Source organism: Zingiber officinale, chromosome 8B (genome assembly GCF_018446385.1).
Source record: "Zingiber officinale cultivar Zhangliang chromosome 8B, Zo_v1.1, whole genome shotgun sequence".
NCBI lineage: Eukaryota > Viridiplantae > Streptophyta > Magnoliopsida > Zingiberales > Zingiberaceae > Zingiber > Zingiber officinale.
The window spans coordinates 16,619,346-16,647,275 of NC_056001.1; the positions used below are offsets into that span (position 1 = coordinate 16,619,346).

The 27,930-nt window shown below is 37.3% G+C and overlaps 4 protein-coding genes across 8 annotated transcripts; 3 read left to right on the forward strand and 1 right to left on the reverse strand.

Annotated features, from left to right (window-relative positions):
* The first annotated feature begins 3,210 nt into the window (after window positions 1-3,210).
* LOC122015027 (auxin transporter-like protein 2) lies at window positions 3,211-6,069 on the forward strand. Of its 4 annotated transcripts, XM_042571663.1 has the most exons (8): window positions 3,211-3,505; window positions 3,605-3,657; window positions 3,737-4,083; window positions 4,203-4,388; window positions 4,484-4,596; window positions 4,681-4,962; window positions 5,046-5,511; window positions 5,716-6,069. In XM_042571663.1, the coding sequence occupies exons 3-8, from the start codon at window positions 3,883-3,885 to the stop codon at window positions 5,941-5,943; spliced, it is 1,476 nt and encodes a 491-aa protein (XP_042427597.1). In that variant the 5' UTR covers window positions 3,211-3,505; window positions 3,605-3,657; window positions 3,737-3,882; the 3' UTR covers window positions 5,944-6,069. The 4 variants fall into 4 exon arrangements, with proteins under 4 accessions (XP_042427597.1, XP_042427595.1, XP_042427598.1 ...); XM_042571661.1 differs by having other exon boundaries at window positions 3,211-3,657; XM_042571664.1 differs by having other exon boundaries at window positions 3,605-4,083.
* A 950-nt stretch (window positions 6,070-7,019) lies between these two features.
* On the forward strand, window positions 7,020-11,354 carry LOC122017985 (protein yippee-like). 2 transcript variants are annotated; one of them, XM_042575717.1, is made up of 5 exons: window positions 7,020-7,368; window positions 8,062-8,105; window positions 10,517-10,625; window positions 10,711-10,766; window positions 11,019-11,354. In XM_042575717.1, the coding sequence occupies exons 1-5, from the start codon at window positions 7,273-7,275 to the stop codon at window positions 11,101-11,103; spliced, it is 390 nt and encodes a 129-aa protein (XP_042431651.1). In that variant the 5' UTR covers window positions 7,020-7,272; the 3' UTR covers window positions 11,104-11,354. The 2 variants fall into 2 exon arrangements, with proteins under 2 accessions (XP_042431651.1, XP_042431652.1); XM_042575718.1 differs by having other exon boundaries at window positions 7,021-7,368; window positions 11,033-11,235.
* A 569-nt stretch (window positions 11,355-11,923) lies between these two features.
* LOC122017546 (peroxisomal nicotinamide adenine dinucleotide carrier-like) lies at window positions 11,924-16,746 on the forward strand. Its single transcript, XM_042575191.1, has 11 exons — window positions 11,924-12,177; window positions 12,263-12,340; window positions 12,421-12,495; window positions 13,716-13,846; window positions 14,093-14,147; window positions 14,323-14,433; window positions 15,105-15,173; window positions 15,243-15,350; window positions 15,910-15,978; window positions 16,137-16,191; window positions 16,336-16,746. The coding sequence occupies exons 1-11, from the start codon at window positions 12,097-12,099 to the stop codon at window positions 16,530-16,532; spliced, it is 1,029 nt and encodes a 342-aa protein (XP_042431125.1). The 5' UTR covers window positions 11,924-12,096; the 3' UTR covers window positions 16,533-16,746.
* A 2,710-nt stretch (window positions 16,747-19,456) lies between these two features.
* On the reverse strand, window positions 19,457-23,787 carry LOC122015663 (ras-related protein RABE1c-like). Its single transcript, XM_042572665.1, has 9 exons — window positions 23,644-23,787; window positions 23,408-23,557; window positions 20,765-20,837; window positions 20,557-20,657; window positions 20,405-20,470; window positions 20,224-20,321; window positions 20,060-20,122; window positions 19,892-19,984; window positions 19,457-19,816 (listed from the first exon to the last, which is right to left on the reverse strand). Exons 2-9 carry the CDS (start codon window positions 23,478-23,480, stop codon window positions 19,733-19,735), a joined length of 651 nt encoding a protein of 216 aa, XP_042428599.1. The 5' UTR covers window positions 23,481-23,557; window positions 23,644-23,787; the 3' UTR covers window positions 19,457-19,732.
* Between the last annotated feature and the right edge of the window lie 4,143 nt (window positions 23,788-27,930).

Consider the following 27,930-nt stretch of genomic DNA (forward strand, 5'->3'; position numbering starts at 1 on the left):
AGAGAAAAAAAGGATAAATGAAAAAACATAGTCGGCTTATTATGTGACTGCGAAAGGTGACACATCTCGGTGGGGACGATCTGGACGATCATTACCGTTAGGGAGTATTAGGATGTGGTTATCCAGAATTCCATATGTGGCCTTTAGGCGAACTAAGGAAGCGTTACTAAAACTAGATTCTATGGATCAATACCAAGCGATGGACGAGGATGAAGACCTTATCACCATCACAAAATTCAACGCTAAAATGATAGTAAAGAACCAGAGGCAGACTGGTGAACGTTTAGACTGCGGGAAAAGCTAAGAACTTACTATGGTATGAAAATGCAAGGAACTTGAAGCAGAAGCGAAGACGAAAGTCGGTGGACACAAAAACAAGGTTGCATAAGATGATGAGGGCCCTTCCATCATATTTATACAAGGTAGTGTTCAATCGGAACCCTTGGGACAAGATCAGTTAAGAAGTAGAGAAATACTATTAGCTGTTCGATCTAGCTCACATTACAAGGATGGACTAATCATTATGTTGGAGATAGGTGATTGTTCTTCTTCGCAAAAGGTCACATCACATTAATTTGATATAACTTCAAAGATAAGGGTATTCTTTGAGATTAGAAGACCGAGGTTGACAATACATGTCCCGCATTTAAGAGGTGTGCCAATAATTAAAGCGATGGTCTCATGAAAAATAAAGTAGAGATTTTCTTCTTCTCCATGTGTATAATGAACCAAATCGGGATATGGTCACATAATGCTACAATCTAGTCAATCGAGCTCGCACCTCCTTCGACTAAATTTAAAAGGAGGATTAGTGATACTGGGGTATTTCCCTAAGGTCATGTGGCTAAAAAGGTCAACAATTGAGATAGGATGGAAGACAATGTAAACAAAGGCCAACTTCCGGCTATGCTCGACTCTTGACTACCGGCTACACCTGACTCCCAATGCCCGGCTATACGCAGACTTCCGATTCTTGGCTACGCTTGATCTCCAACTCCCGGTCGCAATCGATTTCGGGTGATCCTCAGACGAATTGTTATGTAGAAAGAAGCGAGGATTACGTAAGCATAATGGTGAAAGCGGCGAAAATAAATAGATAATGATGACCCTTTATGTCAGAAAACATGATAATGTTTGCAAGTAACGAGGGAGACATGGTAACATTTGTGGATAATACAGAGGACGTGGTAAATTCACCTAGCTCTATAAAAAGTAGACGAACTCCACGGAAAGAAGATAAGTACACATAACTTTTCAAACCCTAATTTCCAACAATTATCTTCTTCATCGAAAGTTTACTTGAACGTCGAAGTGATGTCGCAAAGGACATTTCTAACCGTCACTCTAATCTATCCTCTTTGAATGTTCTTCCTTATAGGCGGCAGAGTCACGTCACCCTTCTAACAATCACTGAAAATATTACATCATTGACAAGTCAAGCGTTTACGTTCTCAGGTAGAATTATTAATGTAAGAGGCGGAGAGCACAAGGTTGTTTATGTAAAACAAACAGAGTGTCCTCTTTTGTAAATAGCAAAATCTGATGCGCAGAAAGCATGAAGGCATCATTAGGCTAAATGCCGTTTTTGACATTAACATAGAAGAAGTTGTCATGCACATGCGCTGTCGTCCTGGCGCATTAAATTATTGATCACAACACTTTTTGCGCGGGGAAGATTAGCTCCGATTTCAATCAAACACTACCTAATAAACCATGATGGCGACTTCCATGGGGCCTTAATTAAGATTCGGTGGTTAAAAATTAATTAATAGTACTCCTCACATGACACTATTATTTATTACCCACTAATAATTAATCATTATCAGTCGGCTTAATGGAGCTACCCATTTAATCAAGTTGATCCATCCATCATGTTTCAAAGAAAAGTAAAAAGGTAGAAGAATTTTATTTGTATTTATTTTATTATTTATTTAAAAAACAATGAGTGCTACTGATGATGGATGAGCAGGAATAGAGTCCTTGATTATGCACGGAAAATAATATAAGTTAATGATTATAAAAAAAAACTAAACCTTAAATATGCTCAAACAAATGATACCAAATAGACTGAATAAAAATAGTGTTTATACTAGACGTTAGTAAATCAAAGCTGTCTACAGTTTCGTGGTGTGGACATCAAAATCCTGCCTCGCTCCAATGGTCAACCCTTTTATGCTGGATTTGATTGAAACTTACATCTACTCATCCATTTATCCCTGGTTCATCTATCTGTACTTTCCGGATTTATCTTAAAGCTGATAAACTTTTATAATATTCAATCGATTATATTTATGATTAATCGGCTCAAAAAATTAGCTACTATTAAAAAATATCAATATAAAGTTATATAGGAAGAATATCATTTCTATTTATATTATTACATACTTCCTTTAGACATATTAACATTGGTTAATTAAGGAAGAGATCCTTAATTAAGATTGATTACAATCCTAGTAACACTAATAATATATGCACGGTTGAATTCATATATCTTAATAATAATATAATATTATCTACTTTGCATTTAAGCACTCATAATTTAATTTTGGACTTTATCCAAATACTAATGGAAATATTTTCAATATTTTAAATTCATCATATTTTCCACCTCAAAAGACCACCATCATTATCGTTGACATATTTCAAATCTCTTTGTAAATATTCAGTCACTCTTGACCTACTCTGAGTCTCCTATTAATTTCATTCAAGACCATCCCATATGTTATCTATTCTGGACCATGACTCTGATATCAATTGTTAGGATAATATTATTTATTTTAGACCTAAATCCTTATTATTTTATTTTTGAATTATACCTAAAAGTTCTCATATCAATGAAGATATTTTGATTTTTTAAAATTCATAATTTTTCCTATATTTTTTTAATATAAAACTTTAATATATTCCCAACCCACATCTCTTGTAACCATCATATTATTATTGTTTATTTTCTTAATCTTAATATCTATATCAGATTATATATAAGACTTTTCTCAACCCCTTCTAATAACTATTATTACACCGATTTAAATGTCAAATATACTAAGGCATTATTCTTATTCAAATACACACAACACACACTCTCACACACACGTGAGCTTCAAGGCCATGTATTGTGATTATCTAGAAAGAATTAAAAGAAATGAATCCGAATTTTAACCATGTGGACGAAGACAATGAAGTTGCAGGGCCCTTCCCACTCCTCACAGTGTTCATGGTATGGCAGCGGCTGATAACAATAGCCACTTCTTATCTTCCTCTATTTCCATGGTCCACCACCACGCCCAAAACCATGGAGTATCTCTGCTGCATCTCCCAGTGCCAGTCCTTATGGGATGGGAGGAAGAATGATGTTTAATCTAAAGCAAAACTTGTGAGGAAAGCAACTTGTGAGCTTTTATTCCATGGAATATGTTAAAAAAAAGGGGTGCAGTGGTAGCTTGAACGGCCATGAGTGCAATTAAAGGCGAACTTCCATTGACAACTCTTCGGCAATTGGCAGAAGGTGAAACGGATGCGCTGACCACTCTCTTTTTTTACAGTCAGCGAGGAGAAGAAGCAGATCTTATGAGTCTATTTCTGACAAGCTTTGGCTTCTATTTAGCTGCTGCTCTGTGTATGTGAGAGATGTGAGAGAGAAGTGTGAAGAAAGCAAAGGTAGGAAGTCATCCATCCGCCTTCTTTGTTGCGTCTCTTTCTTTCCTTCTTTTACTTCTCACTTTTCCATCGCGTTCAGAGTTGGAACCATCTTCGCCTAACTTTGTGAATTGACTGCAAATCTCGGGAGTGGAGGGGGAACTTGATCCCTACTTAATTTAGCTCTCCGGCGAGAGGTTGCAATCCTGCTTAATTCTGAAGGGAGAAGAGAGGAGGCAGGGGAAGATGCTGCCGCAGAAGCAGGCGGAGGAGGCCGCGGCCATAGTCGCGGGAGACATTGCTCCCTTTGACAATGAGACCGAAAGGGAGAACGGGAGCGGCGGATACGGCAAGGAAGAGGAGGATACCTCTGTGTTCAAAGTTAGGAGCCTCCTCTGGCACGGCGGCTCTGCCTGGGACGCCTGGTTCAGCTGCGCTTCCAATCAGGTACTATTCCATCAAAATTCGATATTTTTTCCCTTCCAAAGAATGATTCGTACTTGTTTTCAGCGATCGGAATCAATTTTCGCCTTTTTTTTGGGGGGGGCGGTGGTTGTTGTGCGCAGGTGGCGCAGGTGCTGCTTACGCTGCCTTACTCGTTCTCGCAGCTGGGCATGGTGTCTGGAGTAATCCTCCAGATCTTCTACGGTTTCCTCGGCAGCTGGACGGCTTACCTCATAAGTGTCCTCTACGTCGAGTACCGCTCGCGAAAGGAGAAAGAAAACGTCAGTTTCAAGAACCACGTTATCCAGGTGAACTACGCTCCCCCCTTTTCCACCTCTCTTTCAAGATCCAACGTTTTTCTTCTTCCTTTTCCTTAGACCACGCTCCTTTTGATTTCCTACAGTGGTTCGAGGTGCTCGACGGTCTCCTGGGGCCGTACTGGAAAGCCGCCGGCCTAGCCTTCAACTGCACCTTCCTCCTCTTCGGCTCCGTGATTCAGCTCATCGCCTGCGCTAGGTACGATTTCGATTTCATACTCAATCTTCTTCTTCAATTCGTCTTCAAGCTTCGATTTTGATGGTTAAATTTTGATTCTTGCAGCAACATTTACTACATCAACGATCATTTGGACAAGAGGACATGGACGTACATCTTCGGGGCCTGCTGCGCCACCACCGTCTTTATTCCTTCCTTCCACAATTACCGGATTTGGTCCTTCCTCGGCCTCGCCATGACCACTTACACCGCCTGGTACCTCACCATTGCTGCCATCGTCCACGGCCAGGTCGACGGCGTCGTACACTCGGGTCCCACCAAACTCGTGCTCTACTTCACCGGCGCCACCAACATCCTCTACACCTTCGGCGGTCACGCCGTCACCGTGTGAGTTGCGCTCCAAAATCCGATTTTTTGTTTTTGTTTTAAACTTAAACGGTTGCGTAATTGTCTCATACCGACCGGTACAGGGAGATCATGCACGCGATGTGGAAGCCCCAAAAGTTCAAGTACATATACCTGCTGGCGACGCTGTACGTGTTCACGCTGACGCTTCCGTCGGCAGCGGCGGTATATTGGGCGTTCGGCGATCAGCTTCTGACGCACGCCAACGCGTTCTCGCTGCTTCCGGCGTCCAGGTGGCGAGACACGGCGGTGATCCTGATGCTGATCCACCAGTTCATCACCTTCGGCTTCGCCTGCACGCCGCTGTATTTCGTGTGGGAAAAGGTCATCGGGGTGCACGCCACCACGAGCATCTGCCTCCGCGCAATCGCCCGCCTACCCATCGTCGTCCCCATCTGGTTCCTCGCCATTATCTTCCCCTTCTTCGGCCCGATCAATTCCGCCGTCGGCGCACTCCTCGTCAGCTTCACCGTCTACATCATACCCTCATTGGCCCACATGCTCACCTACCGCACATCATCCGCGAGACAGGTATACAAACTCATACCAAATTTTCATTTTGATCCATCAAGTTTATTTCATTTTGCCAAAACATTCGAAAAAAATAACATAAGCACGACCTACGAGGATGAGTTTCCAACCGTACGATCAGGGTGTTATAACACGATTTTATGTGGAGCTCCGCGTCCTCGCAAACGTTTCTAACGCACTAGGTGCCGGCGATTTGTTTGACAGAATGCGGCAGAGAAGCCGCCCTTCTTCCTACCGAGCTGGACGGCGATGTACATGTTGAACGCGTTCGTGGTGGTGTGGGTGTTGGTGGTGGGGTTCGGGATCGGCGGATGGGCGAGCATGACCAACTTCATCAGGCAGGTGGACACCTTCGGGCTCTTCGCCAAGTGCTACCAGTGCCCCAAGCCGCAGCCGCCACTCGCCGCTGCCCCGCAGCAGCACCACCGCTGATGAGACGGTTCAGTCGCCACACAGTTGATTGCATAGTTTGATTGCCTGTAATATACTCAAAGAAAGGGAATGCTCATGTGTAACGAACTTGTTAGTAGTTCATCTTTCTTCTGCCCCTTCAGGTCATACTGTAACCTGTGGCCCTCGCGAGATAATAATTGCTCTGTCTTTCGTTGAAACACCGTCATTGCAACCATTTAAGTAGGGAGCGTGCTAGCAAATGTTACAAGATACAGAACAAGTCATCAAACCCTCAAATTTTCTTTATGATATTGAAATTAATAATATAATCTTTTCAGTAAGAAAAAGTACCAAGAATACGTATGAATGAACCAAACATTATTAAATGAGTCTAATGGTATAAATGTTTCATCATTGAATGTTTCAAACAGGCTAAGTTAATATTATATTGTCTATTAGTTATAAGTATGTTTCATTATTGTATAAATTTTTTCTTCAATTTAGAAATGAAAAAAAAAATGATCCGTTAGTTTCATTTCATAAAAAACTATAAGCGGTAGATAAACACAATCTCTTTATTGTCCATTAGTTCCATTTTTAAATAATTATTCTATTATCTATAAGATCCACTTTACTTACCAGAACAATAAATTAAAACAAACTACTAACGAAGCTGCTAAAACATATCTGACCGAAAGGGACGGAAATGAAAAGTTACTTTCGCTGACAACACGAAACAGGGAACATGAAAAAAAGTTGATAAGATAATAGAGAAAAATAAGTTGAATTCAGGTTCGTGTGATTTCTTCGAACTTGAATTTAATTTGAACTTGATTTATTTGTTTCTAGAATTTTTTTATTTACAAATTTAATAAATCATATTTTTTATTGATAAATATTAACAAATTAATCATTTAAGTTTATCCATTTAATTTAATAGATTATTATGTTTATTCATCTAACTAATCTATATTAAATAAATATAAACAAATTCTTGTTTGGTCCACGTTAAATTAGAAAACCGCTATCGTGGACTGACATCATGGCATGATGGTGGCGAACCGTGTCTGCCTATTTTTATTAGATCCTTCCACACGCCTTGTCTTGCCTCCGCTACTACCTTCGCCCTCTTCTCCTCCTCTCTTTGTTTATTCTCCGACTCCCCCCTAATCTAGTTCCCATTCCTCAACGATCAGCGTGTCGATCCCTCGTCGCCCAAAGGGAGGAACAAGAGGGGATCGGCCTTCTCCTACTCGATCGGCATTTGTAGAATCGAGGAGGTGGAGGAGGTTTTGACAGCAGAATCACTTCGGTGAGGTAGATATCGGAGTGTGGCGATCGGGAGAGAGGACGGAAGAAGAGAGAAAGATGGGGCGGCTTTTCCTGATTAGCCTCGAGGGCAAGATCTACAGCTGCAAGCATTGCCAAGCTCACCTTGCCCTCTCCCACGACATCGTCTCAAAGGTTCGCTCGAATCTTTCCCTTTCCGTATGAATTCCGATTTGTGTTTTCATTGCTTCTGTCTTTTTTGCCGGCTAATCTTTGTGGGCTACCCCATTCTTCGTGTTCTAAAGCGCCTTCTTTTGATCTTCATCGTGGTTACGATTCTGTTTGAGTCAAACTTTTCTTTAATGAACCATCAACCATCATTATCGCAGCATGTTAAGCAGCTTCCGAGCTAAACCTTTTAAGAGAAAAATATTATATCATAAAAGCAAAAATTTACAAAAACTACATTACTAATTATATTACGAAGAATAATTATATTTTTCAAACACCAGTCATTAAAGAATTTTATAATTACAGTGTTAAAGAAATATTTCTTTTAAGAAACTACAGGTTTTTTCTCTTTCCACAAATCTGTTCAATAGGATAGGTTATGTATGCTATTCGCTGAAGAAAGTTCGAGCAATGTGGTTGTTCTTCAGTTGGTCCTTATTAAAACAAGGTTGGTATCTTTTATTGTCGATACATTATCAAGTTGCATAGTGCTTCATGTACAACAACCTTCTTAAACATTTAACTTGAAAATATTGAATAATTATGGAAAGAACAATAATCTTCCACTCCATATTCATAGTTTTTTGGTACTGGCATTGCATAGTACTGAAGAAGTAAAATACTATATTGATCATTATTCAATTTTTGTGTGTACAGTCCTTCCATTGCAGGCATGGGAAGGCTTATCTCTTCGATAAGATGTAAGTTGCCTTGTCGTTTTACCTTTGCCTAAGCACATTTTCAACTATCGAAAACTATTTCCTCCTGGTCAATTCAAAGGCTTGTGCACTGTATCGGTCTGATACACTCGTTTTGTTTTCCTTTCATACTATGGTTGACCTGTTAAAACGTACAATTATAATCAATTGGAGTTCTGGCCTCTTTGGGAGAAAGAAATCAATCTGTAAATAGAGAAAGAGATACAGAACGAGCACCAACTGAACTATATTCTCTATTACCCTCTTCCCTTTTCTCTTTTTTTTTAGATATGAGATTTTCGCCTATCTATTCTTTAATGCTATTACAGTGTGGTATCTGTACTTTTCATGTGTTCTTTGTAGTGTGCATTCTTATTTCTATGGCTTCGCAATATTTGAGTCAAATAATATCATGACCTGCAACATAAATAAGAGAGAATTCAAAAGTAGCACAAGACCTTAAGAATATGTAACAGGTGATTCTCAAACACCCTATGCCCTTCCCTTCACCTGATTCATCAACTCTGCATTCCCCTTATTTACATGTCTTGTACCCTATATATATAAGAAAGCAAAGAAAAACCAGGGGAGAGCTTGCATAATTTAAAAAATTTCACACCAAAAACAATACTTAGAGTTAGCAACATGCCCCTCTGTAAAGCCTCCTCTCTATCATCGTCACAAAGAGAAACACACAACACTCCTTACATATGCAATCACAAGTAGCCCCTCTTCCTTCTTTACAGAAACAAAAGAAAGAAAAGGGTGAGCAAAGGTATAGATTCCCACCTTATCCTCCTCTTTCATCATGAAGGCTTGTTCAAGGGTGGTTGCACCCCCTTAATTCTTGTGCTTGGTGAGTTGGTTGTTCCCTTCCCCCTAATATAGAGGAAATAAGTTGTTGTTGTGCCCTTACCCTTACACCATGATTTCATTACCACTGTCACCCTACTTCAACAAATATGGGGCTAGTGTTGCCCCAAAACCACCACAGTAGTTTGACAAATATGATGCTGCCACCTTCATCAAGACACAGCCAATGAACCTCCATCATATATACAAAGAAAGGAGAAGATATCACGAGTGGCTTCACAAAGTTGCTCAGATGTTTCTCTGGTTATCCTCAGACGTAATAGCCCAGAGATTTTGCAGCTATTGACATCATATTTCACCTCTCACCAATCCTATTTTTGCAAAAGGTCATATGCTAACCCTAAGCATCCCACATGGCCGGCCCCATAGCCATTTATAGAGAGTTAAATTAGGAAACCGAGTAGGCCGCCACATGGGAGGGTATTTCCGCTGGCTTTGCTGGGAATCGACCCTTGCCCATTTCTATAAATCTACCATGACCAACTCGGCTATACCTGGGGGTACCTCTCACCAATCCTAGAAACATGCACGGGTGCAATCAACAACAGGAACAATCGGCAAACTCCTTACTGCACTTATTTTAACCATGTCTTATTGATGTCTGATGTCTTAACTTCCAAACTACACTGACATCTACCATTTTTCTATGAACACTATATTCATGTTTTTTACTATAGGCTGCTTGTGATTTATCCTCGGTTGTCTCAGGAGTATTTTGGCTCCTGCGAAAATAATGTCTCTACTAAGATGTCTATTGGCCTTTCAGACGATTACAAGGCACCCGTCACTTGAAGTGTTTTTTTTTCAAAAATAATAAATCAAAAGATGTTTATTGCAAAGGTGCTGCTTCTTTGTCGACTAGACTGAGCCATAAATTAGTACTTCTTGCGGGTATTTTAATTCTCTTGTAGTTAGTATTATTCAATGTATTAGTTTCCAAGTTCGTGACTTTACTAAACTTTTTTCATAAAAATATTATACAAATAAAATATAGATATTCAGAATTAATTAAATAGATAAAAAGTGGATAAAACATTTGTCAATCCAAGCTGCTGCTGTAGTAATTTTTTTAGAAGTTAGTAGGACCATGAAAATTTACCTTCACATTGTCGCTTGGTCTGAACATTGATTGGGAGAGTCACAAATCTTATACTTGGTTGATTAATGCGTCTTTTTTGTGGGTTCATAACTAGAGATAAAATTTCTTTTCTATTACCAGTTTATTGGTTTCATGAATTTGCACCATTTGTTCAATGTTATTTTGATTTGTAGAAGTTCACTTCTTGCAATGGTTTCATACGTTTTAAGCATGTGGTAACCCTGATGTGAATTGAATTCTATTCCTGTATTTACTCGTATCAGTATACCTTCTAAAGAGCAGTTTTGTCAGAAAATTTAAAAGTGAAGGTTATCAGTTGTCTTTATCTTCTCCCAAAAAACACTAACATTTTATTGAGGTTGTTTTTTTATTTATTGTGAGTCGTTGATATTTTTCATCTCTTTGGTATATTTGATCAACAATTCGCTTCGGTTTTTGGCAGTGTGAATGTGACAGCTGGAAGTAAAGAGGAACGAATGATGCTAACTGGGCTGCACACAGTATCTGATATTTTCTGCGTTGGTTGTGGCTCTAATATTGGATGGAAATATGTAAAGACTAGTTACAATTTCTTTTTCTCCTGGATTTAACTTTTTCATTAATGGAACCTACTCTCGACCCAATGCTTCATTTCAGGTGTCTGCTCATGAAAAGAACCAGAAGTACAAGGAAGGGAAGTTTGTTCTTGAAAGGTACTATCAATATAATTTACTTCATTTGAGTAAATTCAAAATAGGGGCAAAAGTGCGGTAGTAATCTTACATTGTAATATAAGTTTAAGCAAAACTAACGGCATTTATGGGAGATTTGAGATGAATAATATATATGCAACATTGGATTCATGATAACAAATGTCTTTTTTTTGGTTAAAGTGGATAAATATTTGGCATATGAAAAAGCATGGAAAAGTGAAAAAAATTAACATACTGATCTTCTTGAACCAGATTTAAATTGGCAGGCCCCGATGGCGACCGGTACTGGATAACACATGATACCCACCTGGGTGGGAGCGATGATGATGATTCCTGATTAATGCAAAAACTCTTCTGAACGTGAATTCTAGCAATCAAACTCTTCCCTTATGTGAATTCTAGCAACCTCAATTATGTTGAACTAGTTCTTCATATTATAGATTGCCATGGTTGGTCGTGTGCTTTGTACTTTTCATGTTTACAATGTTTGAATTCTGACTGAATGGGCTGAAGGCGGCCTGCGCGGTCGTTCACTGACCACCACCGCTGACCTGATCTTATGCCAAACGCTACGTGCATTGCTTGTTACCGGAGTGTTGATGAATAATTCTTGCATATTGGTGTTGGCCATTTTGATACAGGTGTGGGTAAGACCATGAGGATGGGAGAACAAGATTAAGTGGAGATATAAGGTGTTTAATATAATTTGACTTAGATTACTAGAAAGCACAACACATTTTGGGCAGGTGACTTTTGTTATAAAGACGAGGAAGGCTCTGATCTCACAAGTCAAATAAACGATGAATTTATTTGAAAGAATAACATCATGAAATTTGAGTTTAGATTGAATATAACCATTTTTATCATGTGATTTCTGAAATTACTCAAATCGTGGTTTTACATGTTGATTAGTCCATTCTTACAAATCTCAAATTAAAATATTTTGCTTTGGCTTGTATTTGGGTTTCAAATTTTGTACATGGTCCCAATGTGAACTTCATTAATATGAAAAAAAATCATGTAGATATATTTGTAATGAAATTTATTAAAATTACATTGGATAGATTTTTAATATATTTTAAAGAAAGACAAAATCGATTTTTTTTAAAAAAAAAACAAGTTCCCCCATAATAAAAGAGTTTTTTTTACACTTCAAAATGAGTAAAAAAAAAAAAACAGAAGATGAAAACGATGCCGATGCAGTGCCCGTCTTTTTGCGTGTCGGGCTCAACCACCTCTTCCTCCGGTGCTCTTCCTTCTCTTTCTTCTCCGACCCGCTCCTTCCTTCTCTTTCTCTCCTGCCGTGCAGGTGTATTCGAAGGAGAAGGCGATGTCGGACGCGTTCATCAATGGGCTGGCCGGTGCTGGTGGTGGAATCATCGCCCAGCTCATCACCTATCCCTTGCAGACGGTGCACCTCTTTTCCGTCCTTCTTCCCTCTCGATCTCGTTCTCATGCCCCCTCCATGATCTTTCACGAAAGTTGGGATCTTTTAGGTGAACACTCGGCAGCAGACGGAGCGCGATCCGTCCAAGTCCTCCGCCAGAGACGGCGCCGTGCGCCAGATGCTGGAGGTAGGTTCTATCGTCGCGGTTGTCGAGTACGACGTTGTTTAGGAGACTGAGTGGCTGGCGTGTGATCTTGTGGATCGCAGGTGGTGAAGCACGAGGGATGGGGGCGGCTCTACGGTGGTCTCGCTCCGTCTCTGGTCGGTACGGCTGCATCCCAGGTTTGTTGTTCTGCGGTTGTGTCACATGCCTCTTCCTTTTCTGGCTTTGCCCACCTGCCCAAGTCATTGTCGATCACATTTGGACGATTCGTTCTTCGTAATAGAGGCTTATTGCGCCCACTAGCGTGACTGTATCATCTGGTTGTTTACCTAACTTCCTTGTGGTTTGGCTTGACCTTTTATCTATCAATCATTATTGTGCCTGCTTGTGGTTTGGCTTGACCTTTTATCTGGCTGATTATTCTACCAAGTCTCTTGGTTTTACTTCAGCGAGTTTATTTTAATTAACCTGTAATAATATCGGTCACACATCCACTGACAAAGCCTGAGGTCCAGGTTATGAATTTAAAGCCTGAGGTCCAGGTTATGAATTTTCTGAGATTAAGATAATCCTTGCATGATTTTTTGAACAACAAAGTAGAAAAAATAATTCATTTCAACTACACTCAGGTATCATAGCAAATTAGCAATGAGGGACGGCTATGGGAATCCTTGTTTGTAACAGAGTGATTTTTTTGGTGGAAATGCTAGCTATTAGATGATGCTCCAGTTTGTTGCTGATTTGCTTATAGTTTGGAAGCTCTAGATCACCTTCAAGATGATTGGGCTATAACTTGATTATCTAATCTTCAATACAGTTGGGTTGCTTCCTATCCCTGCTACCTTAAGTTTTGGAAATAAATGAACTTCTTGAAAAGCAGATGGTTGCAATGTCAAACATATGCTTCAATTAATGCCTGATATTCCTCGTATCTCACTGGAAATATCATTTAACTACGCTACTCATGTTTCTCTCGGATCCGATGTTAGTTTGTTCTTTGATCTGTTTTCCTAAGGATGTGCCTTTAGCTGTACAAATAGTTAAAGTAGTTAGAAGATTCCTATGTGAAGGGATTGTGGTAATGCTAGTGGAAATCTGTGTCCTCATTGTATTGAAGTTAGAAGCTGTCTGTTTGATTATGGTTAATCTTTGCTTCATGAACTATTTCCATTATTAAGTGCTTATTTTGAGTTTGATTTGATCCAATCACAATGCATTTAGTTAGCTCAAAGGAACTCTCACACCATTACTTCTTACTAAATGACTGAGAAGTGTGCTTAAGAATTCTTGTTCTCATCTTATTCAACCTGCTTCCTGGCTATGAATTTGTTATTTATATGTCTGTGTTTTCATTTTACTTGCATAAGACATCTTTATTGAAAATTTATTTTCTTGACAGGGTGTTTATTACTATTTCTATCAAATATTTAGGAACAGAGCAGAAACAGCAGCTCAGGATCTCTGGAGAAAAGGCATCGGTGATGGATCAGTAGGCATGTTCCAGTCACTTGTTGTTGCTGCACTTGCAGGGTGATTAACCATGCTGTTAGTTCTGCTTAACTGCTTATAAATTAGATAGGATATTGCATTCTGCATCTCGCCCTTTCACTTTTCCCCATTGAAAAATGAGTTTCTGGCATACAATGTCTATCACTTTTCTGACAAATACAACAAGTGCATTACTTTCAATGGCCACCGTTGTTTCTAATTACATTAATTTAGCTATACAACAATTGTCTAGCTTTTCACCATGTTTTTGTGTGTTTATGGCTGCAGATGTGTAAATGTTTTATTGACAAATCCCATTTGGGTAGTAGTCACACGCATGCAAGTAAGAGACTAGTACTAACACTACTTTTTTTTTTGTATCCTTTTTTTATTCTAACATTTTCTCTTCCAGTACTGTTATGTTAATTCCTGATTAACTAAATAACAAAATAATTACTAAACATTGCTCATTCTACTTTTTAATCTGGTTTTAGATGCTAACATTTGACATCCTGCAGGCGCACAAGAAGACAATCATTAAATCACCTGATCATGGTTTACAATCAGTTTCAGATGAGGCTATTGAGTTTCCTGTTATTGATCATCAGCCATATAGAATTAGCCATGTGGTATGTGGACTATTAAATAAGTAAATATCCCATCTTCTATACTTTGGAGTTTCATTGTCTGTGCATGTGGCAAATCAGAAGGAATTAGCTGCAGGAAGCAGAAAGGTTATTTATAGTTCTATATCATATTATTCATGAAGACACTGGTTTATAGGCATTATTTGGTGAAATGCCCTAGTTTAAAATACAATGACGACATGCATTTAAAAGGAGATAATCTACTTTTGATTTAGTATTTGTTTCTAGGATACTAACATGCAAAACCATGTTATCCTGAATCAATGCGAAGTCAAAGTTGGGTGCCTATATACAGGAAGTGATATTGTGGTGTCAAAAGCAACCAAAAAATTGATTACACTCGGACATGAATGTTTTATTATCTAATGAATAAGTGTAACTCCATTTGTATTATCTTACCCAAAGCTCTGAACCAGATGCTATGAAATTAAGAAAAGTCAACAGGGAAACTAATACTTAAGCTAGGATTATGCATTACATGATAGACTAAGTAATTCAATTTGTCATATGAGTGTGTGCTGGCTAGCTTGTAAATCTTACCCCTTGCAATTTACAATTCCCACTAGATGTATTAGGATTCTATTTTTTTACAATTTGTGTTTGTCATTTTAGTTGTGTTTGTTTCATTTACTGAAGATATCTTGCCAATTTAGATTCAGGAACTCTATGATGAAGCTGGAATGTGGGGCTTCTGGAAGGGTGTAGTTCCTACACTTATAATGGTTAGTAGAAAATGGGTACATTTCGTAATCACCAAGGATACATCTTAATTATAGACTTCTAATTCTTAGGTTAGCAATCCTTCCATCCAGTTCATGTTATATGAAACTCTAGTAAAGAAAATCAAGAGAAGACATGATTCAAAAGCAAAAGGTGCTGACGAATTGACTGCTCTTGAGGTAGCCTTAGTTTATTTTGCCATACTTTTCCTACGTAGTTGAAAAATTAATTCTTATTCATGTGTCTATAACTTTTTGCAACAATTTTCTGATATTTTAGTGAACAGTGATGGCACCAACTCTGTTTTCTCCATGTCATCTGTTGATGTTACTTGGATTTGATATTAATAAACTTTATATTAATGTGTGTTTGAAATCATCATGAGTTGCGTCTACCAGCCCTCTTGTCTTTGAATGTCTATTTGGAACACCGACATATAAGATATCATTCGGAAATATTATAGTCCAAAATAGATTGTTGCAAATTTTTGAAAGATTATAATTCGTGCAGATAAATCAGTTCATTCTATGCTTTGCCTATTTTTGAAAGTTTACCCAGTGAATTGTCCATATCAATCTCCGTGTCAAGCTTACATAAGGATTGAGTCATTTGCATTGGCTACTGGCTTTGAGCATTTTAGTTTTGTGAAAGAATGTTCAAGTAGCATTAACGACATTCATGATTTTGTGTTTTGAACTAGAGCATAAATGCATTGATGTTGCATATGACTACATGCAGATTTTCATTCTTGGAGCTGTTGCCAAACTTGGAGCTACTGTTGTCACATACCCCATATTGGTAGTCAAGGTGATGATCCTCTATTCAGTATTTTTTTTTTCCATTTATATATTTTATTGTTCAACTCCTAGTTTTATATTCAGATTTGAAATGCACTATACTGGTTTTGAGTCTTTTTGTTTTGCTTGAGACCTACTTCAATATGCCCTACATTGGGTTTTCTCCAGGCCAGGCTGCAAATAAAACAAAGACTTACCAATGACAAAAGGCATCGATATACAGGTCTTTATTCCTTGGCTAAATAACTTTAGTTTTTGAAACAATGATACAACTAATTGAATCGTCCATTTTAGTTTGGGTGACTGAATCAGTCGGTTGTTTAGCTCGACTACTACCTGTTTGATTCCCATCCAAATCTATTCACAGGTACATTGGATGCTATCGGCAAAATGATGCGGTATGAAGGCCTTTCGGGTCTTTACAAGGGAATGGGCACCAAGATAGTCCAGAGTGTATTTGCTGCAGCAGTCCTGTTTTTGGTCAAGGAAGAGCTGGTGAAGGCTGCTCGGGTTCTGATAACGGGCGAGCTCAGGCCGATCAAATCCAAGTCGAAATCATCATAACTGTATTATTTTTTCATGGTTCCATCGCCCAATTTAAATTATAAAAGAAATTGAAATTAAAAGCCGCACAAATTGGAATGGCAAAGTAGCTCCTCATAGTGTTTGCAGGAACTAGGCCTTTGAAGGTCTCACAAAGATATTTTAAAATTGAATATCAGCCTGTCAAATTGATCAAAATTAAATTATATAGTACCTTCTCATGTTTGATATGTTATGCTCAAAGTGCATTTAATCTTCCTAATATCTATTATGATTATTTAAGGCCTATATAGAATTTTGTATATTATTGTGCGTAGTTTAGCATTTACCAAATTTTAATCAAAACTTGAGTGCTAAAATATGTTATATAATTTTTGAAAATGATATTAAAGATTCTAAATCGTAATAAGGTACCAGTTTTTTTTAGAATACGTTCTCTTTGTTGAATCATTTTCATTTTTTAACACAATTGGATAAAAAAATTAGTTAAGTATTTTTTTTTAAATTCTAATTAATTTTGGAGGTGGAGATCTCATGAATACTAATCAGGTAAATTTAGAAAGTACAAGTATACCAAAGACAAGTCCCTAGGTTCACTAGTGATTAGAACTCAGGCATTTGAAAATACCTACTATGAAATTAAACCCTTGCTACATAGGAATGAGTCCCACCGCACCATACCCCGGAGGCAATAATAATTAACTTTAAGTTGGAGGTCCAAGTATCTTTATCCTTCATTTACTTGGAGGTGATCAGTTCGATTTCATAAAAAAAAATTTTTGGACCACCAAATAAATTTGAGAAATATAAATGGGTTATGGAGATAACACAATATCATGAGTGGTTCGCGCATGATAGATATTTGTTTGTGCTGTATGAAAATCAAACCTTAATAGGGAGATTGGCCGATCGATTTTTATGATACTAAAATAAAATTTCTCTAATAGTAGTTTGTCAATTTGCTTGATCACCTAATCCATCCTAACGGCATGACTGGCCAGCTTGATTAGCAATTTAGTTTGCTTAACCTACACTATTTTCCAATCCCCTCGCTTCACTGAATTCCCTCAACCTATTCTATTAACCCTGCCAACTCGACTTCTCTAGTTAACCCAATTCATTTAGCCCATTTGACAGATCTAATCTCATAGTTAATGAATTAAGTCAAACCCTTTGGTATGTCTAACAAGTCAATATATCTAACCATTCTCAATACTGACCCACTTGATCTACTTGACCTGTTCAAGTCGTGTGACTTGCTTGACTCGTCCTACTTACCTGCAACCAATTCCGTTTGTCTAGCCAACCTGATCTAGTTAACCAATTCACTGGACATGTCCATCTCGCTCGATCTCTTAGTCCATTCAGACTATCCAATTTAATGGCTTGATGGATCCACTCAACCAATCAATCTATTCAATTTATGGCCTCCGAAGCAAGGTGCCGTGATTAGTATTGGTCTTGGTGCGGCCGGCTAGAGGGGGATATAGCCTTAAAACCAAAATTAGAATTTTCTTTTGCTTAGACTTAGCAAGGATACAAGTTAGTTAAGTATAAACAATTAGCATTAAAAGAAATAACAACTTTAAAGAAATAGGTAAAAGACATCAGAAGTTACCTGATTATAACTTAGATGGTTATTAATCTAAAATAGATGAAAGTACTAGAAAATCTCCTTCGTTGAAGGTGGAAAAACTTCTTATACTTTTTGAAAAGCTTATAAATTAACTAAGAATTGAATATAGAAGTTGTTGATTATTTTATAATTTTATAGTCTCGTGGAAAAAGTTACCGTTGATTTGAGGCACCTCTAGAACACTCTAGGGCACCTCTAAGTAGATAAATCCTTATCTACTACGCAACGGCCAACCAACAGCTAACCAACAACTTTCTACGTTTGAAGGCGCCTTCGACTTCCATGAGAGCGCTTCCACGGGAGGTGTGAGGGCACTTCCACGGGAGGCACGAGGGTGCCTCCAACTTCGTCCAAGGCACCTCCATCAGGTGGTGCAAGGGCTCCTCCATCTTCTTCCAAGGTGTCTCTGATCTTGTAAACAGCGGCTTCGCTGCTGACTTTTGAGGCGCCTCCAAAACCGTTGGAGGTGCCTTCTCTCTAGGCTGATCTTCGCGTGGGTGATGCTCCGGCCAACCGGAGTTGAGCTCATCGAAACTCAACTCCGACCTTCTCCTCGAGCATACTTCTTCCCGGCTTCTCCTTCCTCGGACACGCAATGTGCACACTTTTCATCCTCTAGTGTACTCTTTCGCAGCTTCTCATCCCTCGGGCACACCAAGTCTATCGACTCACTTCTCATGTCATCCTTCTTTTCCGTTGCGTCTTCCGTTCGACTTCTTGTGTTTTTAAGTTCCTGCACACCTAGACACGAGACTTAATTTAACCCAATTAATCTCATTAAAATGTATCCAAGATATTTATAATTAAGCCCTCCAACGGTAGACTAGACATCTGAAATTCGAAACTCAACTGCGACATACTATATATAATTTTTTTTCCTTAGTGAATAGCATACATGAGAATGCTGACTATCAGGATAAACTTTCACATGTCTTCCTGATTTAATCTAATAACTGATAAAAAATTTCTATGAAATCAGATCTTCGGGAGTAGTCGGGTTGAATACCTAACTTAAGGATTTTCCAAAATGGTCCGTGGAGTGCTAGACTTTTACTCCTCGACCCTCATCACTAGGAATATAAGCTCCTTGCAAGATGAAATAAATTTCAAATAAATACTCTTCAAAATGATGTAAAGAATAACACTAATGATAGTAAAATAATACTCGGAACAAAATTCTTCCAACTGAACAACTGTCACCATATTGACTAAGAACAAGCTGAAAGATTTCTCAGCAGCCCCTTTCTCATTAAAACTCATAATAGAAATAAATTCAATGACAAGTCAATTCCATTCTCACAGTGAGATGTGACAGCATATTGATAAGGCATACATTCTGATACTAGTTTCATAACAAAACAAGAATTGCAGTTTTCCAATCCCAAAGGGAGAAAGAATTGTCAGTTAAGTTCACCAATAAAAGACCCAACGTAGCAAAAAATAAAAATAAAAATAAAAATACAAAGATCGAAATTTCAAGCACCCACCATGAGTCCATTATATTGAATACCATCAGCTGTTGCCTATAACATGCAAATTAATTATCAACTACACTCGAATCATCCCCACTGGCCTAACCCTTCTCTCAAGACCCACAGCATGCTGATCTCGTAGCTGCAGTGCCATCGGCTGCTCCCTGGTCTGGTTTGTTGATCTTGATTGTTCGATCCTGCAGCAAATTAACAATTGATTAAGCACCACATCCAGCATAATGCGTTGTTAGATGTAAGATAATTTCTTCCACCTCAGGTTTGTTATCAGTTTCAGAAAGTCTTTGCTTAATATCTCTAGCGATTGAAAAGAAGACTTGTTCCACATTAAGATTTGTCTTGGCACTCTGCAAATCACAAAACCAACAGTCAGATGCAGAAACTACCTTCCGAATAAAAGGGCCCATAGAACTATGGCTTACAGTCTCAAAGAACTTGATTCCATATTCATCAGCAAGTGCTTGTCCCTTGGCAGTAGGCACAGCCTATGTAATCGCAAATTTAAACAACCTTGTCAGGGGAATGCCTGTGACTATCATAACTCGAAGGAAATCGCAGAATTGAGTTATTTTATCAAGGAACATACCCTCTTGCTTTCATCCATATCAGCCTTGTTACCAACAAGAATCTTGTTCACATTATCAGAAGCATGCTGTTCAATGTTCCGGATCCAATTCCTTATGTCTGTTGAGAGAAGGATGCAATCAGTCAGAAAGAGAGAAAATAATCACAACAATTAGCTACAGAAATAATGTAAAGGTGATTACTGTTAAATGATGACTCATCGGTAACATCGTAAACGAGCAAGATACCCATGGCACCTCGGTAATACGCTGGTAAAAGGACAAAAGAAGAGGTGTCAGTAAAAGAAACACTCTCAAAGCACTCTAGCTTCAAGAACAGAACAATAAAAACCAACCAGTCGTGATTGTTCGGAAACGTTCTTGACCAGCCGTATCCCAAATCTGTAGTTTAATTCGCTTGCCATCCAATTCTATAGTTCTTATTTTAAAATCAATTCTGTGCAAAGGCCAGGTTGTCATAGTTAGAACAACAAAGTTGTCAATAATAAAATGGTCATTTTTTTGTTAAAAAAAAAGACAGACACAAGATGTAGAATAGCCCACCCAATTGTAGTGATGAAACTTGTTGTGAAGGAACCATCGGAGAAACGCAGGAGGAGACAACTCTTCCCAACACCTATGGAAGAATATTATTTCAATACCATGGAAAATTCACAGGAGAGAATATTTCCTCTTTTTATGTAAATTTAGTAGGGCCTGATGCATTTCGCCTTACTCAACTTTATGCACTCTCCTTTCATTACATTGCAACAATACTGTGTAAAGTGAGGATACATTAACTATATAAAATTAACAAGGGCAACAGTCTTATTGTCACATGTCATTTGCAATCATTCATATAACAGTAACAATTAATTAATCAAGTTAGAAAGTACAACAAAAGGTTGACATTTTAACAAAGCTATCACTAAAAAGGAACAAAAGCAGGAGAAAAGAATGAGGAACCTAGGGCTGCCTAACTACAAGTTAATAGGCATGGCAAATGCGGGTTCTGCATGTGCATGATGAAATAAGGTATCCATCTTGTTTTATCATCCAGCAACAAAAGAACACTGAAATTTTTGCCAAAGGCTTTGGAAAAGAATTTAATCTTTCAATGAAATAAGTGAAGATTCTGTGGACTACCTACAGCAGCTAATTGGTCTTTTCAAACCTTAGTATGTGTTTTCATAAGTTCTACAGGTATAATCCAGATAAAAGTCTAGTTACTGCCTTATCCCAGAGGGTGTGAGTTGAAAAAAAAAACATACTTGCTAGACTCAAATTGTGCAGAAGCATTATATTATAATTAATGACTTTTGACATGAGGGATGACATGTTAATAAAAAGAAAAAAACAAGGGAGCCTTGCTATTCTATCTTGAAACTGACTCCAAGGTTATGGTTGATGCTATTTCTAAAGCCAGAGAACTTACCTGGCCAATATTCACTTGTACTAGAATTATCCAATTCTATATATTCTCTCCTCCTTCAAGGCTTTAGAATTTCTCATATAGGGAATTAAAAGAACAAGCCTAAGTAACATATTTTATAGATGTTCAACATCATTGTGCAATCAGGAGAACTTCCATCAGACATCGTTGATAAATGTTTTGGGACACAGTTTGTACTTTTTTTAATATAATATAGTTTCCTGTCACCAAGAAAATCTAGAGAACCTAGTCAAGTACCACAACTTTCATTAAATAACAATTAGTAGTAAGTTTAAGGGGAAATGTCTGTATAATCATATCTAGATAGGCCCCCAAGTCTAAAAACAACAAAAATGTGAGGTAGTTTAAGTCTGGTAGAAATATCAAATGAACCAGCAAATATAAGTTAATAAGAACTGATAAGTGTAAATGATTTTCGTCCAAATAATGGTGGGACATAAAAAAAAAGTCCAAAATGGAGCAATAATTTAAGTTAGTCAATGGCAAGAACTATTGAATGAAGTCTCAATACACACTAAGTTAGTCATTGTGGAATTCTGAAACCAAACACACTTGGGGCCTGCCTACTTGGAGAGAAATAGGAGGAAATAAAATAGGAAAGACAAGTATATGGCAGTTTTGGACTCCTCCCTAGATTCTTCATCTCTCATTTCTATAAGTAAACAGTCCACTAAGCAACCACACACCACATTCCTTGTCTAAAGTACATTTGCTGAGGTAGAACTGTATACCCATCCAAAATTGAGTGTATTTGCAACAGTAGACCAGTATAACCACTCAAAATTGCACAGGAGCCCTTCCACAACCATAATTTATAGGAAAAAACTCTGGTTTCAGGTTCCAATCACAAACAAATAGAACAAAAACAGATTAACAATTGAATTCATCAAAAATTACAATTGTTCTGTAAATACTCCACCATGGGATATCTTGGTTGAATGTAAAAGCGCGCAATCATAATATATCATCATCAATCCAAGATTATCCCAATGGGGTTGACTGTGAATCTTATACCTCCATTGCACTCTACTGAAGGCTTCATCACCAACAATATTTCAAATAACTAAATTATTTTTTATTATATATTAATAAAGTTTTTCTTGGTCTCGACTCTCGATATCTTGGTTGAATGTTTTTGATAAGTCAAGAACTCCCAGTAAAAGCACACAATCATAAAATATCATCATCAATCCATGATTATCCTAATGGGGTTGACTGTGGATCTTATACCTCCATTGCACTCAAGGTTCCATAACGAGTAATATTTCAAATAGCCAAATTATTTTTTATTACATTAACAAAGTTTTTCATGGTCTCCCCCTTCTGCTCTGATCAATTCAACGGTTCTAGTCAAAGAGTCTATTGCTCACCTTTGAACATGTCCATACAATCTAAACTTCTTTTTTTCTTCTCATTTTATATCATCACCTAATTTCAATTACATGAGATATATAACAATTCCAGATTTGTCATTTTTGTTATGTAATAAAATTTGAATAATCAAACGGCCAGGCAATCAAAATTGTAAGATCCAACCAATCCTAGCTCCAAATATAACCTTTGATGAAGCATAACATGTTCATACAAATCAGACACCCATAATAGATCCTCAAATTTGAATCTTTATGCAGATCTATCTAATCAAATACCGAAATATCGTAACACGGGCAAAATCAAAAATGAGGAAGAAAGGGAAAAGAAAGACAGGATCTTTTCAATGAAAAGCGGATAAAAAAAAACTTAGGAAACCTTACCGCTGTCACCGATCAGTAGAAGCTTGATCAGGTAATCATAATCGGCCCGTGCCCTAGCAGGTGGAGCAGCCATCGCAGTAACCGCCGATCGAGGAGTCGACAATCCCCTCGCCTAAAGCCGCCGCCGCCGCAGATCCACTTCCCTCCCTCCTGATTAAGCAGATCAAAATCCCCAACCGATAACACGATGCATCCTAGGGAAGAAAGACAACGAGAAAAAAAGGAGAAAATCTTACGAGACTCCTCGATCCGTGAAGAGGAGGAAGACGCCTTCGAGATCTCGAGAGGTGAAGCGATGGAAGAGGCGTGGCCGTGGGTCGGCCGTCGAAATAGGAGAAGACGAGGAGGAAATGGAGAGGAAGACAACACCGCACCATGTTATTTATTATTCGTATAATTCGTTTCGTACAAAATTAATGCCACAAAATTCACCCATTGACTTACCTGCTTTTTAGTGGACAAATCACTGAGGTCGACTCAAAATACCCAGTTGCTGACGAGGTGGAAACTAGGTATGTGTTGAAAATTGGATAAAAAATTATTACGAGGAGCTTGGTTAAGATTGATTAGTTACCGGCTCTTCTTAATTATAGCCTGTAAACAAGATGAATTTAAATTTTAAAAGAGAACATTTTCATTTCTCCCCGTATTTTACCTCCATTTTAGATTTTTCCATATGAAAAATATTACCGTTAGAAAAAAAAACAAAAAAAGTAGATAAAGAAGATGGTACAAAATGGGATTTTCTCATTTTAAAAAGCAAATTATTATTTTATTTCTAAACAGGCACTAAACTTAAAATATTTTTCAGCCAAAATGTTAAGAGGCGGGTCCATATAGCAGACTGGACCAACACAAATTGGTTGGAAAGACTACAAATCATCCACAAAAAACAAAAAACATCCCATTCCATCCATTCCCCTTTAAAAAAAATGCCACGTATTAATATAAAATATCTATAAATATTATAGTAGTTATAATTTGATAATCATAATTACTATAACATTAATTTTTAATAGTTATTATAGTCGTTATAAAATTATAATAATGATAACAATTACAATTTTATAACTACTACAATGTTAATATATAATTGCTATAACGTGATGTGAAATTCTCACAGACATACTCAATTGGTTAGAGGATGATATATTTATTATAATAAAATAAGGATCAATTCATGATAGGTGTCTAGAAGATAATCTCATGATTTACCCCTTTTTATATAAGTTAGAGACAAATTGTGAAAGTATATGGAATCACTGTAATCATCTTTTTAATATTTGAGCCAGAGATAAGGAGGACAATTCTATTGTTTATAGGACAAATCATTTTATTTGGGGGAACTGAACTCTTCACATGCTTTATGGTGAAGTCATTGGATGGCAGTGTCCTACAGCAAAGTCTACTCAGCTGACTTCCTTTCTTATTTGAAAGAAAGTGACCTAGATTCCATGATCACATTTAGGCAGAACAATAAGACATCATAATCATGGAATGCTGACTAAAAAAGGTGCTAATCTTCATCTTCCTAATACTTAAACTTCAGAATCTACCTCTTGTGGAATCATCCACGTCTACTAGTTTTGCTTTTGAATGAAATACTTGTGCATTCGGTGACAAGGCCTCGTGCAACTCACCTTGCATTTTAAAACAGAGTTTTATGATCATCTTGTGAGTAACACAATTCTTGAAAGTGAAGATTAGTCGTTAATTAACAATTCTTGAAATCGTCTCACTTTGCGGCTCACCTTCTTGAACGAGTCCTTATTCTCTTTACATTTCCTCTGCAATGAGAAAGTCTACATTGACTTGGTTAGCACAAGAGATTAAATTAAAACGTGATAAAGTCGGAACAAATAAATCAGAGGGGGATGGCTAAGTCAAAATAATATCAATATCATCCAACAAAGATAACAAAAAAAATTGTGAAACGATGATGTGCTAGAGATTTTGATGAGATCCGCAAAAGCATGAGTAATTGAAGTTTGCATAATAAAAATTACTAAGAAAAGTTCTAGTATTGCAATTCTAATCAAGCACAGAGTTTCTGATTCTTGACGAGAAAATTATGTTAAATGATCATACATTTTAAGTAGTTTTTTTTTAACAACTTTTTGCTAAAAATTAACTATGGTGATTTTCGATCATGTTTTGGCTTACAGCAGCTTCACCATTTGCTGGAGGGTCATCATTAGGATTAAACATGGAAGTAATACTGAGAATTATACTATCAACTTGCATTTAAGAAAGCACTGTAATTATTTCAAACAAAGTAGTAACAGAGCTTGAACAATAGCGACGAGCAATTTCATGTCTCTCATCTCACCAATAACCATGAAAATTGAAGCCATTCGAACGAACACATTTTGCTTGGAGGTTAAGATGTTTGGGAGATTGTTAGCAAAGGCAATAGGGAGTCTAAAGATGAGCAAAATCTAGTAGTGAATCAAAGGATAAGAAGGACAAGAAGATCATTTTCCTTTGGTATCGATGCCTGTATAAGGCTACGTTTGAGAAGATTGCCAAAACCACCAACTCCAAACAAACATGCCCTTACACTAATTGGGGTTTCTCTAATCTTTTGGTGATGATTAAATGAGAAAGAATGAGGATAACTAAGATACTTGCTGTCTATTGTTTTCCATTTGGATCTCCTGTTCTTGGTTTAGGCTGGTGGGCCAATTAATCAAGGATATGATTATTGATTTTAGATTTCGGTAATTTCAAATAAATTTAGAATGTAATCTTATTCGTTTAATGGAGTAGAATAAGATTAATAAATTATCTTGATTATGTAGGGATCTAGCGCGCTAAACACGTGAAAAGCGTAATGAAAAATTTACTAGATTCTTTCCAGAAGATCCATGCGAAAGTAAAAACTATCATATACTAAGTTTTACATGAGAGGAATACCTTTGTTGCGTGACCTTTGCAATCCTGAGAGTAACTTTTCTTTGGATGCAGACCTCAGTACGATCAAGCAACAACACCTCTATGATATCCACACGAACATGTCCTTCATTCATCACATGAACTAAGCCTTCGGAGAAGAACCACCTTCATTGTGCTAGCCACACAAGATGATTCGGCCAAAAATGAGATTTGACTAAGAAGGAAGAAGAGGAAGAAGAAGGGAAGATCAAGAGTTACACTTTTTATCTCTCATGAAAAATCTACTCAAAAACCTATTTATATTCATCCAATGAATACCAAGGATTTTTGTCTCTTTGTATTTCTCTTATTGGGTTGGATTATTATATTAGATTAACCATTAATCTAATAATTCAATGAGTCTAACCCATTAATCCAATAATCCAATGAGTCTAATCCATTAATCCAATTTGTCTAATTCGGATTGGACTCAATCCAATGAGTGGATTCATTTGAGTCTAACTTAATGAGTAACCCAAAAAGTCTAATAATCTCATAATTATCTCTCAGGGTTAATACCAACAATTTCTCACTAGCATTAATGTCAATCACCACAAAGATGACACCAACATTTTAAATTAAGCCATTATTCTTAAGATCCTTAGTATTTTAGTCAAACTAAAATACCCATCTCCAAACCAATATGTTATTTGTGTGTGATTCAATAGACTCTCATAATGTTAGCAATATATCCCAATCAACATTTTAGATACATAAGTAATGAGTGACATCTAGCAATACATTATTGCTACCCAAGTGACGAGAATGTCAAGATCTAACTTAACCTTTTCATGCCTATTATCTTGTATGACTCAGTCCTTCTATCCTTGGTATCTAAATTGATCAATGAGGCATAGACTGTGTCATTCTCTTATCAATCTTTGTGTTTCTTGATCTCTAAGTAGATACACTCATACAAATAAGCTTAATATCTCATATTGACTCATTTGAGCATGATCATGCATTCTTGTGTCCTACTAATCAAGGGGCCCACAGATATCACTTCCGTCATATGGAAGAGATAGATCTCATCCACATAACTCATTGCATACCCAGTGATCAACTTCATTATCCACCTTTTTATAGGTGATGTTTGTTGATATCAAAGTACACAACTCCTTATGTAGGGAACAATAGTGACTTCAGGTCTGAGAACTATTCATACCAATAATCACATGAGTATATTTATGACACTCATATAACAATCTATGAAACATTCTCATGGCAGGTCAATTCAATACATATTCTCTAATATATACTCATGTGTCAACCTGATATCTCATATCCATGACTTGTGAGATTAAGTCATCTGTTAACCTACATGCTAGTCTCAACACATTAATATTGTCCTTGTATATTAATGTTTGACTAGGAATAATTAAAAGTAGAGTTTTATACAAATCTACAATATTCCACAATCAATTCAACCAATTGATATATTGTAGATAAGAACCTACTACCCTAGGGCATTATTATACTTATTCATTTGGCACTAAAGTGAAATAAATATAATAACTAACTTTGTATTTTATTAATAAAATAAAATATGATACAAATATGTCATAAGTCAATCAACTCTTGATTGACTC

Excerpts from the sequence above, each read along its gene's own strand:
- LOC122015027 (XM_042571662.1), top strand. The coding sequence starts at position 3,883 with ATGCTGCCGCAGAAGCAGGCGGAGGAGGCCGCGGCCATAGTCGCGGGA. Across the intron at positions 4,597-4,680 it reads CAGCTCATCGCCTGCGCTAG|CAACATTTACTACATCAACG; the intron begins GTACGATTTCGA and ends TGATTCTTGCAG. Across the intron at positions 4,963-5,045 it reads GGCGGTCACGCCGTCACCGT|GGAGATCATGCACGCGATGT; the intron begins GTGAGTTGCGCT and ends CGACCGGTACAG.
- LOC122017546 (XM_042575191.1), top strand. The coding sequence starts at position 12,097 with ATGTCGGACGCGTTCATCAATGGGCTGGCCGGTGCTGGTGGTGGAATC. Across the intron at positions 14,148-14,322 it reads TAGTAGTCACACGCATGCAA|GCGCACAAGAAGACAATCAT; the intron begins GTAAGAGACTAG and ends GACATCCTGCAG. Across the intron at positions 15,174-15,242 it reads TAGTTCCTACACTTATAATG|GTTAGCAATCCTTCCATCCA; the intron begins GTTAGTAGAAAA and ends TCTAATTCTTAG.
- LOC122015663 (XM_042572665.1), bottom strand. The coding sequence starts at position 23,480 with ATGGCTGCTCCACCTGCTAGGGCACGGGCCGATTATGATTACCTGATC. Across the intron at positions 20,658-20,764 it reads AGTTTCATCACTACAATTGG|AATTGATTTTAAAATAAGAA; the intron begins GTGGGCTATTCT and ends GCCTTTGCACAG. Across the intron at positions 20,471-20,556 it reads TTTCCGAACAATCACGACTG|CGTATTACCGAGGTGCCATG; the intron begins GTTGGTTTTTAT and ends TCCTTTTACCAG.
- LOC122017985 (XM_042575717.1), top strand. The coding sequence starts at position 7,273 with ATGGGGCGGCTTTTCCTGATTAGCCTCGAGGGCAAGATCTACAGCTGC. Across the intron at positions 7,369-8,061 it reads CCCACGACATCGTCTCAAAG|TCCTTCCATTGCAGGCATGG; the intron begins GTTCGCTCGAAT and ends TTGTGTGTACAG. Across the intron at positions 10,767-11,018 it reads GGGAAGTTTGTTCTTGAAAG|ATTTAAATTGGCAGGCCCCG; the intron begins GTACTATCAATA and ends TTCTTGAACCAG.